The 16,582-nt window shown below is 41.9% G+C and overlaps 1 protein-coding gene across 4 annotated transcripts in view; it reads right to left on the reverse strand.

Moving 5' to 3' along the window:
* The window catches only part of LOC124588807 (ragulator complex protein LAMTOR3), a 107,680-nt gene that overhangs the window by 75,856 nt on the left and 15,242 nt on the right, over nt 1–16,582 (reverse strand). For all 4 annotated transcript variants that reach the window (XR_006975802.1, XM_047131498.1, XM_047131497.1 and 1 more), the window contains exons 3-4: nt 7,886–7,944; nt 1,187–1,320 (exon numbers count right to left, since the gene is read on the reverse strand). Coding sequence is in view for 3 of the 4 variants with exons in the window: in XM_047131498.1 (XP_046987454.1) it covers nt 1,187–1,320; nt 7,886–7,944 (193 nt within the window). In the remaining variant the exon portion in view is untranslated. The remainder of the gene's footprint in view (nt 1–1,186; nt 1,321–7,885; nt 7,945–16,582) is intronic.

Here is a 16,582-nt window from a genome sequence, read left to right on the forward strand (position 1 = left end):
GTTAGACTGTGATACAGGTGTAATATACCAATTTTGCTAATGTTGTGTTCCACTCCAATCCTTTTGGCCCAACAGAAGGCGTGTGTGTGTGTGTGTGTGTGTGTGTGCCCCAATTCTGCCATTTATCTAGCTATTAAGTTGGTCAACCTTCCACTGTGCACACTTTTGACAAACAGGAGTACCAATGGAGATACAGAAAAGCAAATGCATGGCATTGAGAAGGCAAAGCAGCATATACATGCCCCTACCTGCTGGGGCAGCTTCCCATATTTTGGATTGGTGGCTCAACTGTACTTTGCTACTCTCAGAGTAAACTACCTGTAAGGATGGAAATCTAAAGAGGAAAAGAAACAACTCAATGGTGTTCGGTTAGTTATGAGAGAAATTGTGACTTACAACTGTCTGTGATGTTGAGTGGAGATTTGAGTATGTGAATGCTCTGTCGCTCTACATACGCAATATTAAAAAGACTTTTGTTTTGTTTAAGTGTGTTAATAAATGTACTAGTTAATACAACAGACTGAGTTCCTTGGTAGTTTTGGCAGACAACACGAGTTGTCTTTCCAGCACCGCAACTACACAGAAGGATACATGATCCACCACATATTGCTGGAGCACTGTTACTTGGTACTGATTAGTAGGTCCTGATCAGCAACTAAGTATATTACATGACTTTTCTTATGTTTTATAAGATACATGACTGACAATTTGACAGACAATGTAAGTGTTGGTAATCAAACAAATCCTATTCATACGCAAAAAGGAACTCATTGTAATGTCCAAGAAATTGAACTTTTACAAGCATATGTTATTCAGAGTTGTAACTGAGTCACCCATTTTCTGAGATTTCCAAAATCAATGTTCTCCTTTGTTCCATCTCTACAACCCTCTAGATTGACGTTTGTATGTCTTGAGCTCTTAGGTCAAATTCCTTCTCTAGCCTTTAACAAAACACTTGCCATCTTTTTTTCTCACTCTTGCCTTCCACTCTGTAGTTCACTGTTCATATTTTGACATGAAAACAAGTTTTTATTTCAAAATGAATACATGAATAGATCAGTAAATAAGCAGGACACACAATGGCACTGCTGGCATCCAATTATTTACACATAAAAACTGATAAAGCAGACAACAAAATTGATTCACTTCAGTCTGTCAAATGTTACATCTGGCTAAGAAAAATTACCTGGTATGAGGAGTACATGCAGATTAGGGATTTATTTTTCCCAAGTCCAAGTTTTCCTCCTTGCTCAGTAGCCATACTAAAAGTGGATAAGAAACTTGGTCGCATTGCAAGTTCTGGGGCAGAGTCTGCTGAAACTGTAGTAAAAACAATAATAAATAATAATAATGGTGGTGATATCAGAAAAAAGTCAAATGTTTGAGTTTTACACTCATGGAAGATGAATCTCCTATTCATTGTACTAGGACATGTAACCTGCAAACCTTAAACCAATTTTGTTTGCATGCACCTCAAAAATTATTATGAACAATGAAGAATTTTAACAACACTAATGATTTGACCTGACTGTGAAATTAATGTTCATTTTCTTCATGATGAACAAGAGGTCGAAAAGTATAAGAGAGACAAAATGATGAACGATGACAGTTCTTAAGAGAATGTAGGTATCATTGAATTTAAACTACAGATACGTGTATTTTTGCTTCTTGATAAGTAATACACTATACATTCCTCTGGTATCCAGCTGAAGTGTTTAGTATTTAACATCTCCACAGCACCTGTTGATGCCAATTTGATTTCTTACTAAACAATGGACACATTTAACAATTACCTGCCTGGAAACTTTGGATTATTAACAATGACATAACTTTCAAATAACTTCCAGGAATTCAGCCAAGTAACACTTTCAGCGACCGCTGATATTCCAGCGGGAGAGCACCCCACCATTATCAAGGCAACTGCAACAGACAGGCGACGTACATGCCTCATGGTAGGGAGAATTTAAATGCCTTTCTAGAATATCTGAACTCGATCCACCTGAACATTCAACAATGGAGGTGGAAGAGGATGGTTGCCTTCCCTTTCTTGATGTGTTGGTTAGGAAAAGGATGATGGATCATTGGGATATGCAGTCTACAGGAAACGTACTCACACCGACTTGTACTTACAGGCTAATAGTTGCCACCATCCAGCTCAGCGTGAAGGGGTACTTCATACCTTGGTACACAGGGCACATGTCGTTTCCGACGCTGAGACTTTGCCAGCTAAGCTGTCCCATCTTGAAGTTACGTTTTGTCAAAATGGTTATAGTGATAGACAGATTGAACGTGCGTTGTGCTATTGACCAACATTACATCGGGTGGTTGATGACAATTCTGAGTCGACACCTAAGTCTACTGCCTTTTTGCCTTACATAGGAAACACTTCGAACCAGATCAGTTGTATTTTATGGAAATACGATGTGAAATGTGTCTTTCAACCTCCATCTAAAATTATAGTGCTTTTGAATTCTGTTAAAGATGATCTTGGTCTGCGTAATGCGGGTGTATATCGCATTCCTTGTAGCTGCGGCATGGCATATATTGGTCAAACTATCAGGACCATGGAGGACCGATGTACTGAGCATAAACGGCACACACGATTACAGCACCCAAGTAGATCTGCTATTGCTGAACATTGCTTGGATACTGGTCACTCCTTGTTATAAAATAACACCAAGATATCGGCATGCACGTCCTGCTATTGGGACAGTGTTATTAAGGAGGCAGTTGAGATTAAATTAGCGAGCAACCTCATTAGCAGGGATGGAGTGTTTTGTTTAAACTCTGTTCTGAATCCGGCTCTCTCCCTTGGCAAAAAAACAGAGGGACAGAGTCAATGCTACCTCACCTGCGAATTCGTAGTCTCACTAACCGATAGCTCTGACTGGTCATCTTTGGTGGCGCTAGTGTTCAGTGTGTGTTATCTTTCCTGCACGAGTCCGAGAACTGAGGTTTTAAATTTGCATGTACGGCGCCTGTCCGTTGCAGTTGCCTTGAAAATGGCGGGGTGTTCTCCCGCCAAAATATCGGTGGTCGCTGAAAGTGTTACCTGGCTGAATTCCCGGAAGTTATTTTAAAGTTGTATACGCCAGGAGAAACTCTGGTCTCTCAACGACGTACCTGTTTACACTTTTTTCAAACGGATTGTGCGTCTGAGTGATGCCAATGTGACTGCATGATAATTTACAACCACAGCCTATGCTTTTCACACGTTGTGATGAAGCAAGCTGGGATATTTTTACTTCCCCACTTGTTTTGCCATATGCCTCCTTAAAATTCATTTTTTTCATGTCTGACTAATTACCATTAACATGTGAGTATAATCTGCATTTTCGTAAAAGAGAAAGATTGGCCCTCAGTTTTAAAGAATATAACACGAGGTCTAATTTTATGCTTAGTTTTATGTATGTAACTGATTTTCTAATTTATTCTGTTACTAGTTAATATCTTTCATTATCGGGTGGAATCAGCAATTGTTATGCAACTTAAATTCTATTGTTGACTTTTAAACAAATATAAATTTTGTACTAATTATAAGCTTTTGAAGGAAAAACTAATAGTATTATTAAAGGATCTATTTGGCTCTGTTCAAAAACACGTTAGCGAAGCCAGCCCTTAATTAATTCCAAAGTAATTTTCAGTTTCGTCAAAAGTACTGTTTGTGTAACGATATCTTAATTTCATCATTTAAACAAATAATTCGGCCTAACTCTTAGTATAAGAAACTGTTACAAAGAAGCAGTTTTTCGATGTATTCAATTAATTTAATGAGTTAAGCTTTAATTGTAATTTCTGTAAATTAAACTTCGAACAATGTGTAGTTTCACCACCTATTATTGTGAGAACATATAAGGGCCTGATTTTTGGTCCCGAGACAGTCCGTCCAAGGTCAAGTTTCAGATCATGAAATACGTGTAACACAATTAGGCCATGTGTTAAAACAATGACAGTGTCTGTTCCATATGTACTTTGTTATTCTTCTAGAACTGTGTGGTTAGGTTTTTACTGCTCGTAGATGTTCGATAGCAAACTATTGTAGCAGTATTTGGTGTTTGCCTGCAAACTATTACTGAGGCTTATTGAAAATGGTGCACTAGCCATATTACTGTGTATTATTGGGGGATTGTGAACAGTGAAAGTAAAGAACTGTTAAACGCAAATGTGCACCTGTCAGCTACATCATTTAAAGTAGTCAGTGTTCAACTTCCAACACCGAGGACAATCAACGAGGAAATAAAGCAGGCAAATGTCACAAGGTGAATGTAGCACCAAGTTTCCCATTAATCGCTACATCCATCCCAGAAATATGCACAGAAAAGGGCCAACGCTTCATTTCACCCAAAATAAACATGGCATCACTATGCTTCAGGCTGTTCTTGAATATGTATCATATTTTCAGCAATCCTAAGAGAAATAGATCCAGTAATAACTGTAGATGAGGTTACCATTTAGCAGACAACAGCTCCATGTATTAATGATTTTGAGCTGTGCATCCTTACAATGTCCTAAAATGATGAAAAATGTTGGAATTTTTGTGAATATTTATTTTGACCATTTATGCAAAACATCTGATTTAGTACCTAATGAAGCTTGTGATATAAGCACACCTAATGCACATTATGAACTCTGATACTATCGTCACTTGATTGTAAAAATCACCTTACATAAAAAAGATTATATGTAATGTTGTACTTTGTAAACTGCTACTTACATTTGGTATGATTAGAATAATTTTGAAGTTAACAAGAAACTAAATAACAAATTTTATTTCCACTAAATTTTGCTATATTTACATAAAGAATATTCATAAAGTCAATTTAAGTACTGTCTTTGAAAGCAATATAAATGATTAAATTCTTTGCCTACAAATGTAAATTTTCTTATCTTTCTTTGAGTCTTGTGAAGCCAGTTAAAGTCTGATATATTTGTGCACTCATGGCAAATGGTTATAAGCTAGATTTCTGTGGAAGTTGTTTAGTTATAAGGGACAGTTTGTTTAACATGCAGAAGCTAAAAGGGATGAATTTTTATCATTTAATAGATGAAGTCACCTACTAAACCATCACAACTTTGGAAGCTTCAAGATTTCTTTTTACATAAAAAACACACGACAACAATCATACCACAAGAAGAAAATGAAGCTAACATAGAATGAGTAAAGTTAAAAGTTTATTAAGATGTACATGCCTACTTTCAAAATTATGAAAATTGATTAATATCAGTGCTTGGATGTGTCAGTGAGCGTTTGACATTAGAAGTGGCATGTTACACGCAAGCCACTGTTTCTGGATTGTGACTTACATGAGAATGTTCGAGAAGTGGATATTAGCATATGTTAAGTGGAGATACCACAACAGAGAACTTCCAAATGAAGCTTTCAGTCTTGAGTGCTGCAACCACTAACATGGTTAAGAATAAATTCTTGATCGTTGCCTTTTCAGTGCGGTAATCTATTATATGAGACCACAACATGGACCAACTCCAAACTCTTGATTTTCATGGTCACCATCACAAATACTGTAATTTTTAAACTTCACAGACCATTTCCCACTGAGTTAACGCGCTTGGGCAAAATGTAATGGACTATCTACTGGCTGTGCCTCTGGGAAGTACGATACAACCAATTTTTTTGTAAATACACTCCTGGAAATGGAAAAAAGAACACATTGACACCGGTGTGTCAGACCCACCATACTCGCTCCGGACACTGCGAGAGGGCTGTACAAGCAATGATCACACGCACGGCACAGCGGACACACCAGGAACCGCGGTGTTGGCCGTCGAATGGCACTAGCTGCGCAGCATTTGTGCACCACCGCCGTCAGTGTCAGCCAGTTTGCCGTGGCATACGGAGCTCCATCGCAGTCTTTAACACTGGTAGCATGCCGCGACAGTGTGGACGTGAACCGTATGTGCAGTTGACGGACTTTGAGCGAGGGCGTATAGTGGGCATGTGGGAGGCCGGGTGGACGTACCGCCGAATTGCTCAACACGTGGGGCGTGAGGTCTCCACAGTACATCGATGTTGTCGCCAGTGGTCGGCGGAAGGTGCACGTGCCCGTCGACCTGGGACCGGACCGCAGCGACGCACGGATGCACGCCAAGACCGTAGGATCCTACGCAGTGCCGTAGGGGACCGCACCGCCACTTCCCAGCAAATTAGGGACACTGTTGCTCCTGGGGTATCGGCGAGGACCATTCGCAACCGTCTCCATGAAGCTGGGCTACGGTCCCGCACACCGTTAGGCCGTCTTCCGCTCACACCCCAACATCGTGCAGCCCGCCTCCAGTGGTGTCGCGACAGGCGTGAATGGAGGGACGAATGGAGACGTGTCATCTTCAGCGATGAGAGTCGCTTCTGCCTTGGTGCCAATGATGGTCGTATGCGTGTTTGGCGCCGTGCAGGTGAGCACCACAATCAGGACTGCATACGACCGAGGCACACAGGGCCAACACCCGGCATCATGGTGTGGGGAGCGATCTCCTACACTGGCCGTACACCACTGGTGATCGTCGAGGGGACACTGAATAGTGCACGGTACATCCAAACCGTCATCGAACCCATCGTTCTACCATTCCTAGACCGGCAAGGGAACTTGCTGTTCCAACAGGACAATGCACGTCCGCATGTATCCCGTGCCACCCAACGTGCTCTAGAAGGTGTAAGTCAACTACCCTGGCCAGCAAGATCTCCGGATCTGTCCCCCATTGAGCATGTTTGGGACTGGATGAAGCGTCGTCTCACGTGGTCTGCACGTCCAGCACGAACGCTGGTCCAACTGAGGCGCCAGGTGGAAATGGCATGGCAAGCCGTTCCACAGGACTGCATCCAGCATCCCTACGATCGTCTCCATGGGAGAATAGCAGCCTGCATTGCTGCGAAAGGTGGATATACACTGTACTAGTGCCGACATTGTGCATGCTCTGTTGCCTGTGTCTATGTGCCTGTGGTTCTGTCAGTGTGATCATGTGATGTATCTGACCCCAGGAATGTGTCAATAAAGTTTCCCCTTCCTGGGACAATGAATTCACGGTGTTATTTCAATTTCCAGGAGTGTATAACATGCCAAATTACATAATAACCTGAAAGACTTTGCAAAAAATGTTGAAGACACAGAGGTAATCAGAGAGGAAACTCTAGCTCAGTTTGAGAAAGAGGAAGAATGGAAACAGCAATGGTATATCTCAAAACTGTCCTGCCACTAACCAAACATGATTAAAAGATATTAAACATCCTAAATAAGGACAGTCAAAGATTTTAAAACTGTTCCTGCAAAATTAGAGTTCACTCATGACGACTAGATTACCTCTTAAAAATTGTGGATACTGAAAAATATCACTGAAAGTACTGAGTACCTCATTTTATGTACACAATATCTAAACACATCATTTTGACACTAGATATGAGTCACTTCAACCCAGCACAATTAGCAATTAGTTACGTAAATAACCTATTCCAACAATATTTACACACTGCCTATAGCCTATGGGTGTACGTACACACACACACACACACACACACACACACACACACACACACACCATATTCAGAAAGATGGAATTGTTCTGTCTGGGCAGCCTGAACTGGCTTTTTCCTAGATCACTAAAGCAAATGGCAGGATAGTTCCTTAAGCCCACAGCTGATCACCTAGCCTGTCCCCATACTCTACCGGTCATATCCTCAAAGCATATTAGATATACTGTGTGTTTTAGCTTACTGATTTGCACTGTATTGCTTTGATAAATCCTGCATCACTGTAATGCTGATTCTTGTGTGAATAAAGAGGGATGAATGAGGTAGGTAGCAATCTATTCTTTCTTTTCTATCCTGGACTTTCCATTTTTTTTACTTCAACAAAACTCACTTCCTGTAGCAACTTACCTTTCAAAACAGGTACACCATCCCTATCTGTAATCAGTATACACAGAAGACCATCTACTCTGAAACAAAAGAGATACAGAAGCACACATTAAACAGGCATTCTGTATTGATAGAAAAATTGAGAATACATAAAGTGTTACAATGCATTTGAGTATTAAGGTGGTGTTAACAAGGAGAAGTGAAATCAGTTGTTGTCAGAGAGAACACATAACTACAACAGGAAAGGCCAGAGCAAGCATATAAACCACCTGCAGATGCACACCAAAGACATAAAAATCTACAAGATAGCAAGAGTGGTCAATGGAGGGAAAAAAAAATCCCTATTAGAACTGAGTTTTCATGAAGACAATGAATTTTTAATGGGGGGCCAAGAAAATATTGTGGTGAAACATGTCCATTATTGTACTTTTACTATATGTACACTGAAGCACCAAAGAAACTGGTACAGGCATGTGTATTCAAATACTGAGATATGTTAACAGGCACAATGTGGCACTGCAGTCGGCAACTCCTATAAAACAAGTGACTGGCACATTTGTTAAATTGGTTACTGCAGCTACAATGACAGGTTATCAAGATTAAAGAGTGTCTGTCTGTCCATGTGCATTCCAACAGACTTGGGCAATTCCAGCAGGACAATGTAACACACCTCACATCCAGAATTGCTACAGAGTGACTACAGGAACACACTTCTGAGTTTAAACACTTCCGCTAGCCACGAAACTCCCCAGACATGAACATTACTGAGCATATTTGGGATACCTTGCAATGTGCTATTCAGAAGAGATCTTCACCCCCTTGTACTCTCATGGATTTATGGACAGCCCTGCAGGATGCATTCTGTCAGTTCCCTCCAGCACTACTTTAGACATTAGTCGTGTTGCCGTAGTTCTGCGTGCTCACAGGTGCCCTACACAATATTATGCAGGTGTACCAGTTTCTTTGCCACTTCTGTGTAATATAACTTAGCACCCGGAGGAGCGCAGTTGGTTAGACGACTTCGCACTGGTACTGATTGTTTCCATCCATTGCTGACCTTAGCTAGGAAACAAAGGAGCATAATACAGCACTGTAGAAGGCACTGTGTATGCAACAGTGATTCCAGTGTATTTCTTGTCCCACAAGAAAGCAACACAGTCTATTCTAGTCTCTCATCTTCACCCATCACAGCAGCAAACATCTGCAGTGGCAAACACTTGCTTATGCATCAAACACTCCACACAAAAGTGCCAATTTATATTGTGTGAGTAATAGGATTAGGAAGTCTTATCACTGAACAGTAATATAATGTAAATTTAAAGGTCGTCAAAGCCTTCCAGGCATACAGAAACTGAACAAAACCAAAATTAGGCTTTCTCAGGCTCAGAGCCGTGCATGTAGCATTCAGTGAATTTGGAAGTAAAACTCAATATAAAGGCTTGAGGGGGAAAAAACCCTACATAGTTTTGGTTTAAAAAATGCGTAAATGGACTAGCCATCTGTCGAGAAAGTCTTGCGACAATAATGGCATCAAAGCAGAGGATAACAGAAAATCTAAATATTGAACACATTTCCGTAACTGTTTCACTAACACTGTAACTGCAGTTCCTTCTTTAAATAGTCACAGGAATATCAAAATGACAATGAAATACACAATCTGATTTAAAAACCACCATCTGAAAGAACAGCAACCCATTCTTCAAGAGTCACAACCAGAGAAGGTAGTGACAGACACTAAGGTCTGGAAGAAACTCTACATTGTAACTCATCACAAAAGTTTTCTGTTTGATTCAGGTCAGGACTCTAGGAAAGCCAGTCTTTTCCAGGAATGTTACTGCTCACGAACCATTGCCTTGAAGATGTTGCTTTATGGCAGGCTGCAGCATCATACTGATACAATCATCTCCAAACTCTTCCACTTCTGTTCACCATGCGCAATGCTGTCAAATATGCTAATTCCCTTTGTATTTTGCATTTTCTCAAGTACAGTAAGGGGATCACACATTAGCTATGAAAGACCCCCATTCTGTAACACCTCTTTCTCCATACTCCACTGTTGGCACTACACATTACTTAGCATTGACTACCAAAATGTGCGGGTTATGAGGAACTGCTCTGCCGTTATACCCATTCTCTGTAACTCTATACGCACAGCCATTGTGCTAGTTCAACTGCTGGTGGCACTCTGCAACTCACTAGTGATTCCTTCCACTGATTTCACACAATGTTTTACAACAACCCTCAACAATGCTCAATGGGCCTTGTCCATCAGTACTTGAGGTCTGTTTGGTCTCCATTTAGATTTAGTTGTTGCTTTGCATTTTCATTCCACAATCATATCAGCAGTCAACTTGGGTAGCTTTAGGAGGATTGAAATGTGCGTGATTTGTTACTCGGGTGACATCCAATGACTTTTCCATCTTCAAAGCCATTGAGTTCGCCTTACAAATGCATTCTGCTGTTACTGCTTTTCTACTGACAACACAGTACTCCCTACCTCTTTTTATACTGTCATTCCCACTTCTTGTGACACCTAGTGGTCAATTCCGCATTACACAGCAGTTTTCAGATACTTTTTATCTGATAGTGTAGGTGACTGAGATAAAAATTCAAATGAAGTCACTAAGAGGAAAGACTACTGGATCTGACAGGATACCATTACAATTCTATAAAGAGCATCCAAAAGAATTTGCTCCTCATCTAGCAGCATTATACTGTAGGTCATTGAAGAAGTGAAGTGTTCCTAGTAACATAGGCACAGCTCATTACATTTTTCAAGAAGATTTAAGAACACTGCAAAAAACTACAAGGCTCTGTCTCTGTTGTCAGTATGTTTTACAATTTTGAAACATGTTTCATGCCCATGTATCATAACATTTCTGAAGACCAAAATTCTCGCCTGTAAGACTCAACATGGGTTCTGGAAACAACGAAACTCAGATCATCCTGTTCGCTCACGAGACCCAGAGAGCACTAGATACTGGCGCACTTGTTAATACCGTGTTCCTTAGCTGCTAGAAGATGTTTAACACAGTTTTGCACTGCTTTCTAATCAGCAAAATACAAGTGTACAGACTATCAGACCTGCTGTGGAATTGGACTCCACTGGATTGAAGAGTTTCTCGCAAACATAACACAGCATATCATTCTTTACATAGAGAATTATTCAAACAGAAAAATGACTGGGCATATCACAAGGGAGTGTTCTGGGACAATTACTTTTCACCATATACATAAATGACCTATTGGATAACATCCAGACTTCCATCAGGCTTTTTGAAGATGATGCACGTCTCTGTATGCAACTGCAACACTAGAAGATTGACACTTGTTGCAGGAATTGGCAGTTGAACATGAAAAAGGAATGTTGTGAATAAATAAGCAGACGAACCAATTACTGTATGATTACGTGAGTGCAGAACAACTCTGGAAGCAGTCACATACAAACTGTTGCATATGGAGCGATTAAAAGTGGTATGACCACATAAAACTAACTGCAGGTAAAGTATAAGCCAGACATTCATTGGAATAATCCTCAGGAAGCTTAGTCAATACATTAAGGAGATAGCTTACAAAACCCTTGTTCAACCAATACTTGAATATTGCTCTTAATTCTGAGATCAATACCAGAAAGAACTGATAAAGGAAAACCGACAAACAAATTTCATTACAAGCTCATTTAGTAAGCACAAAAGCAGCATGGAGATGCTCAGCGAACTCTTATGTCATGCACTACAAGAAGCACTCTGCATCATGGTGAGATTTACTTTTCAGAATCCAAGAGTGTACATTTATAAAGTGGTTTATAAGCACTTAACAGCAAGTTGATCAGCACCCTTAAAAAAAACATTAGGAGGAATGAATGTGGTTATTGTCAAAACAAGGGTGAGTGAGTCTTACACAAATACATGCACTCACTCTCATTGTTCACAGTTATTTTAAAATGAACAAACAATCTCAACTGTAAGAAACTTATTTTTCTTGTTACCGATTTTGGTCAGTTACTGATCATCTTCAGATCTCATACCATGTTAGTAGATGGTGGCAGTGAACTGACCAAAACCAGTCAGTAACTGACAAACCGGTAACCACAAAAATAAAGGTTTCTTGCAATCGAGACTGTTTACGTTCCATTTTAAAGACTAAGAAAGACCACTGTTCTCCATGAGAAATTCTTTAAAAAATTAGTGATTTACCATTACCCACACATTCATACTAGCTCACATCCCTGAATGTAAATTAAAATAAGAGGAAAGCTGAAGTAATTGCACAGAAAAATGTGGTGGCAGCTCATTACACAAAACATGGGTAAGCCAGCTAACCTGATAACTAATTAAAAACTTCTCCCTAAAATTTTAGAGAACACGTCATACATTTCACATAACCTTAAAACACATACATTTGTTTGATTGTAGGTTAATACAGATGGCAATCTGTCAGCAAATTAACTGCTGCACTTTGTATGAAGATAAAAAAAAAGTCTACTGAAATGTGGTGTACCATGATCTGCACGTGACTCATCAGAGCAAGAAGCTGAGCATCAGAGGGCTGTGTCCTGTGCAAACACAACTGACAAGGACCTCATCCATCTGCATGGCTGGAAAGAGTATGCCATGACCAAGTTTTCGACTTTACCAGACCCAGCATTATTTTTTTAAATTATGGTTTTAGGGCACAAAACTGCTATGGTCATAAGCACCCCTTCTGTTGCTTAATGAAGGGTAAAAAACCAAAATTTAAAATAGCAGCAATGGGAGTGAATCTCAAGGAGGAGGAAAACTAAAAATGGAAGGATATCTTAGGAAACTGCTATTGAAGGGGAGGTGATTTTTCCCGGAAAGAGCTTCAAATGTGTGATGTCATCTCACTGACACGGATAAACTCAAGGACGCGATCTGCCGAGCACATGTCATTTGCTAAAAGGGAAGATATATCAGGCGACATTAGTAAATGGGCCTGTAGTGGATTAAAATAGGTGTCTCACCGTCCACGGTTGAGAGCAGTGAGGACAAAGCAGGAGACGACTGCCAATTAAAATATGTCTAAGGCTAAAAAGACAGTACCCAATCTGGAGATAAAATTACCTCCTCCTGACAACGAGGCCAAGTGGAAGAGGTCCATGTACAGGGAAGAGGTTTGATGTTCCATAATTTATTATCGGGATGTGCAGACCAATGTGTGTGCCCTAAAAAATGATCTGTAGATCGGCAAAGGGAACCATGCGAACAGCAGACCAAGGAAGACAGACTGCAGCCTTTGCCACTATATCGGCTGCCTTGTTTCCGCAGATACCAACATTCCCTGGGATCCAGAGGACCGACACAGAGACGCCCATCAAGTGGAGCATGTGGAGAAAGTCCTGAATCTGGTGGACCAGAGGGTGGATGGGATAAAGAGCTCGGAGGTTGAGAACAGAGCTGAGCAAATCCAAGCATATAATATAGTGCATCTGTGTATGGCGACTGAAGTAGTGGACAGCCTGGAGAACAGCGTAACGCTCTGCAGTAAAAACTGGTCGGGAAGCCGAAATCTAATACGGGTGTCGCCAACTATATAGGCACTCCCAAAACCAAAGGTGGTCTTTGAGCTGTCAGTGTAAATAAATGTGGCATCCTCCAGTTGTGCACATAAAGCAGCAAATGTCCGATGATAAACTATAGAGGGGTACACTCCTTGGAAAGCTGAGATAGGTCACAGAGAAGGCAGGTCCAGGGGCAAAGCCAAGGTGCCGTGGAATGCGGGAAGACAAAGCAATCATGGAGCTGTAGCTTTGTTTCCTGAAGACTGGATCGACAATTCATCCTGACTGGAGTGAATTCCACAGATATTCCAACAGATAATTGACATAGGGTGGACATAAAAGGCAAAAATCTCACCACGACTGCCATCAACTCAACAACCACTGAGAACCAGCGGCTGATGGCATGGAATGGCATTCAGCCAAAGGCGGAAGATCCTGAGCCATAGGTTGTTCGGGGGCAGCCCTTGCTGCCAGTGATTGGCTGGTTTATAGGCTGCCAGCAGTGTGTCTCAGCGATACAGAAGATGGCCAAGGGCGACTACTGCTGGGTGGTGCTGCAGAAGAGATATGCCGTGGCGGCAAAGGAGAGGAGCTTTGTTTCTTATGAGCCTGTTTGGAAGCAGGACGTTGAGATCAGAGAGGAGTTGATGCCTGTGAGGTCTGGGTACGTAGGAAAGTCTTCGCGAGTAGGCTCTTTATTGGAAGTCCAGGTGTCCGATTTTGGGGCCCATGACTTAGCAGGAGCCGATGAAGGTTGAGCCTTGGAGTGAGTGGGTGATGTGAGGACGTGGAATGGTCGATCTTTGGGCTGGCCGATCTGATGACCGTGGTGCTAAAGGTGAGATCACAAGTCTGCGTGGCTACCTCCTCAGTAGGTCGAGGAGAGGTGAGGACATTGCTCTATATTTACTCACTAGGAGCACAGTGGGCTTTCTACTGGTGAATAACTTACAAGCAGCAAAGATAGACACCTTTTCCTTCACCAGGATTTCCTGAAAAAGTTGTTCATCTTTAAAAATAGGGCAATCTCTAGAGGAAGCAGTGTGGTCGCCCATCCAGTTGATGCAACGAGGGGACGAGTTGAAAATCACCCTCATCGGCATCCCTGCCACATGCAACGCATTTGCTGTATTGGAACATGACTGGCTGGTATGATTAAATCGCCAACACCAATAGCAAGGTGTAGGGTTGGGGATGTAAGGGCGACCTGAAATGATCTCATATCCTACTTTAATGTTCAATGGAAGTTGAACTCTGTCAAACATCAAGAAAAGAGTGCGGGTCAGTACAAATTCCTTGTCAATCCTTTTCAAGACTATGTACAGCCATTAATCCCTGGTCAGACAGGTAATTTTGAATGTCCTCATTCAATAATCCATCGAGTGATCTTGTATAAACCACCCCGCATGATGAATTTAAAGTACAGTGCGCTTCCACCTGGACAGGGAAGGTGTGTAGCAGTGTAGTTTGAAGCAATTTGTGTGTCCAGAGGGCACTGTCTGTTTCTAACAATAAGGTGTCATCTCATAACCGGGAACAAGACTTTACAGGACCTGTAATTGCATAGATACCTTTCTGAATAATGAAAGGGTTGACCGTGGAGAAGTCTTGACCCTCGTCAGATCAAGAAACAACTAGGAACTTTGGCACTGATGGAAGAATTGTCTGTGGCTGAGACTCACCTAGCTTTCTGTTGTGGGCAGAAGTTGAAGTAGAGGAAACCATTGCAAAAGTATCCCCCATGATTACCGGTGTCCCCGATGGCCGGCTCCTTCCTAGTGGGGAGACCTCCCTGAGGGCACTCCCGCCTTAGGTGATTGTCCACACCTCCTGAGAAATGGACGGAGGGACCAATCAGCATGTTCAAAAGGTACCAGCTCAGTTAATCACCCCTCCCTGCACCTGACCTTTACCAAGGGGTATGTACGTGTCCTACTTGTCTACGCGGGATGGTGAATTATGCTTTATTCCGTCACCGACTAGACACAGGAATGCGTGAGTTGGCCTTCAGACATGCACAGATAGGAAAGAAGGGAGGAACAAAGAAAAGGAAAGAAGAGAAGGTGTCTCAAATGCCATGGCAGAGCAAAAGGTAAAGAGAAGACCCAAGAAAAAAGAAGGACAAAGTGAGGGCAGAGATTTTCCAGTAGAGGGAGAAAAGAAAAGAAACCACGTCTTACAGTCACACACGTCTGTCTCTAGGTGCAGGCACAAAACATACTCCCAAAGAGGCTGGTTTAAAAGGGAGGAGGGGGGGAGGGGGGGGGAAGGGAACCAAACTACGAGGTCATCGGTCCCTTGTTCCTAATAAAACAGTGCCACAAGTGTGAGAATAAGACATAACACAAAATGGAAAGAAAGAAAAAACCACAAGGAAGAAGGAAAGGCAACGAACAGTAAAAGAAACAAAAGAGGACAAGAAAACAACATAGAGATGCTAGAAACAGAAGAGAGTAAAACAAGAAAGCAGATTACAGTGCCTGGCCACCACGAGAATAAAAAGGTAAAGCCAGTCACTCTGCAACACATTATAACCTCCACCCTAAAAGCACTCGGGTGGAGGAAATGCACTAAAACTTAGATCATACGATAAAATCCACCCTCATGAATAAAACGTAAAACTAAATCATCCAATGAGGTGTTGTCAGATAAAATGAGCGGCAACGAGTCCAGTAACCCATGATTTCACCGCTGGGCAGTCAAAGCGGGACAGTGCACCAGAATATGGGCAACTGTCAACTGGGCACCGCACCAACACTGAGGTGAGTCTTCACAGCACAGGAGGTAACCGTGGGTTGCCCAAGGGTGGCCAATGTGGAGCTAGCAGAGGACAACTGGTTCCCTGTGAGAGGCCCACATGGAAGACTTCCAACCACTCCTAGTCTCCTTAGTAACAAGCAGTTTGTTGTGCGTACTGTTATGCCATTCCATCTCCCAAAGCTGAAAAACCCTGCGGCTAAGTCAGAACACAGGTCAGGTTCAGAGATGCCCATCTCCAGAAGCAGTTTCTGCATAACCTGTTTTGCCAACCTGTCAGCAAGCTCGCTGCTTGGGATGCCGACGCATCCTGGGGTCAACACAAACACCACTGTACGACGGGACCGGTCCAGGGCATAGATGGACTTCTAGACAGATGCCACCAAAGACTGGAAAGGGTAGCACTGGTCGATAGCTTGTGGGCTGCTCAAGGAGTCAGT

The sequence above is a fragment of the Schistocerca americana genome, chromosome 2, assembly GCF_021461395.2.
Source record: "Schistocerca americana isolate TAMUIC-IGC-003095 chromosome 2, iqSchAmer2.1, whole genome shotgun sequence".
Classification (NCBI taxonomy): domain Eukaryota; kingdom Metazoa; phylum Arthropoda; class Insecta; order Orthoptera; family Acrididae; genus Schistocerca; species Schistocerca americana.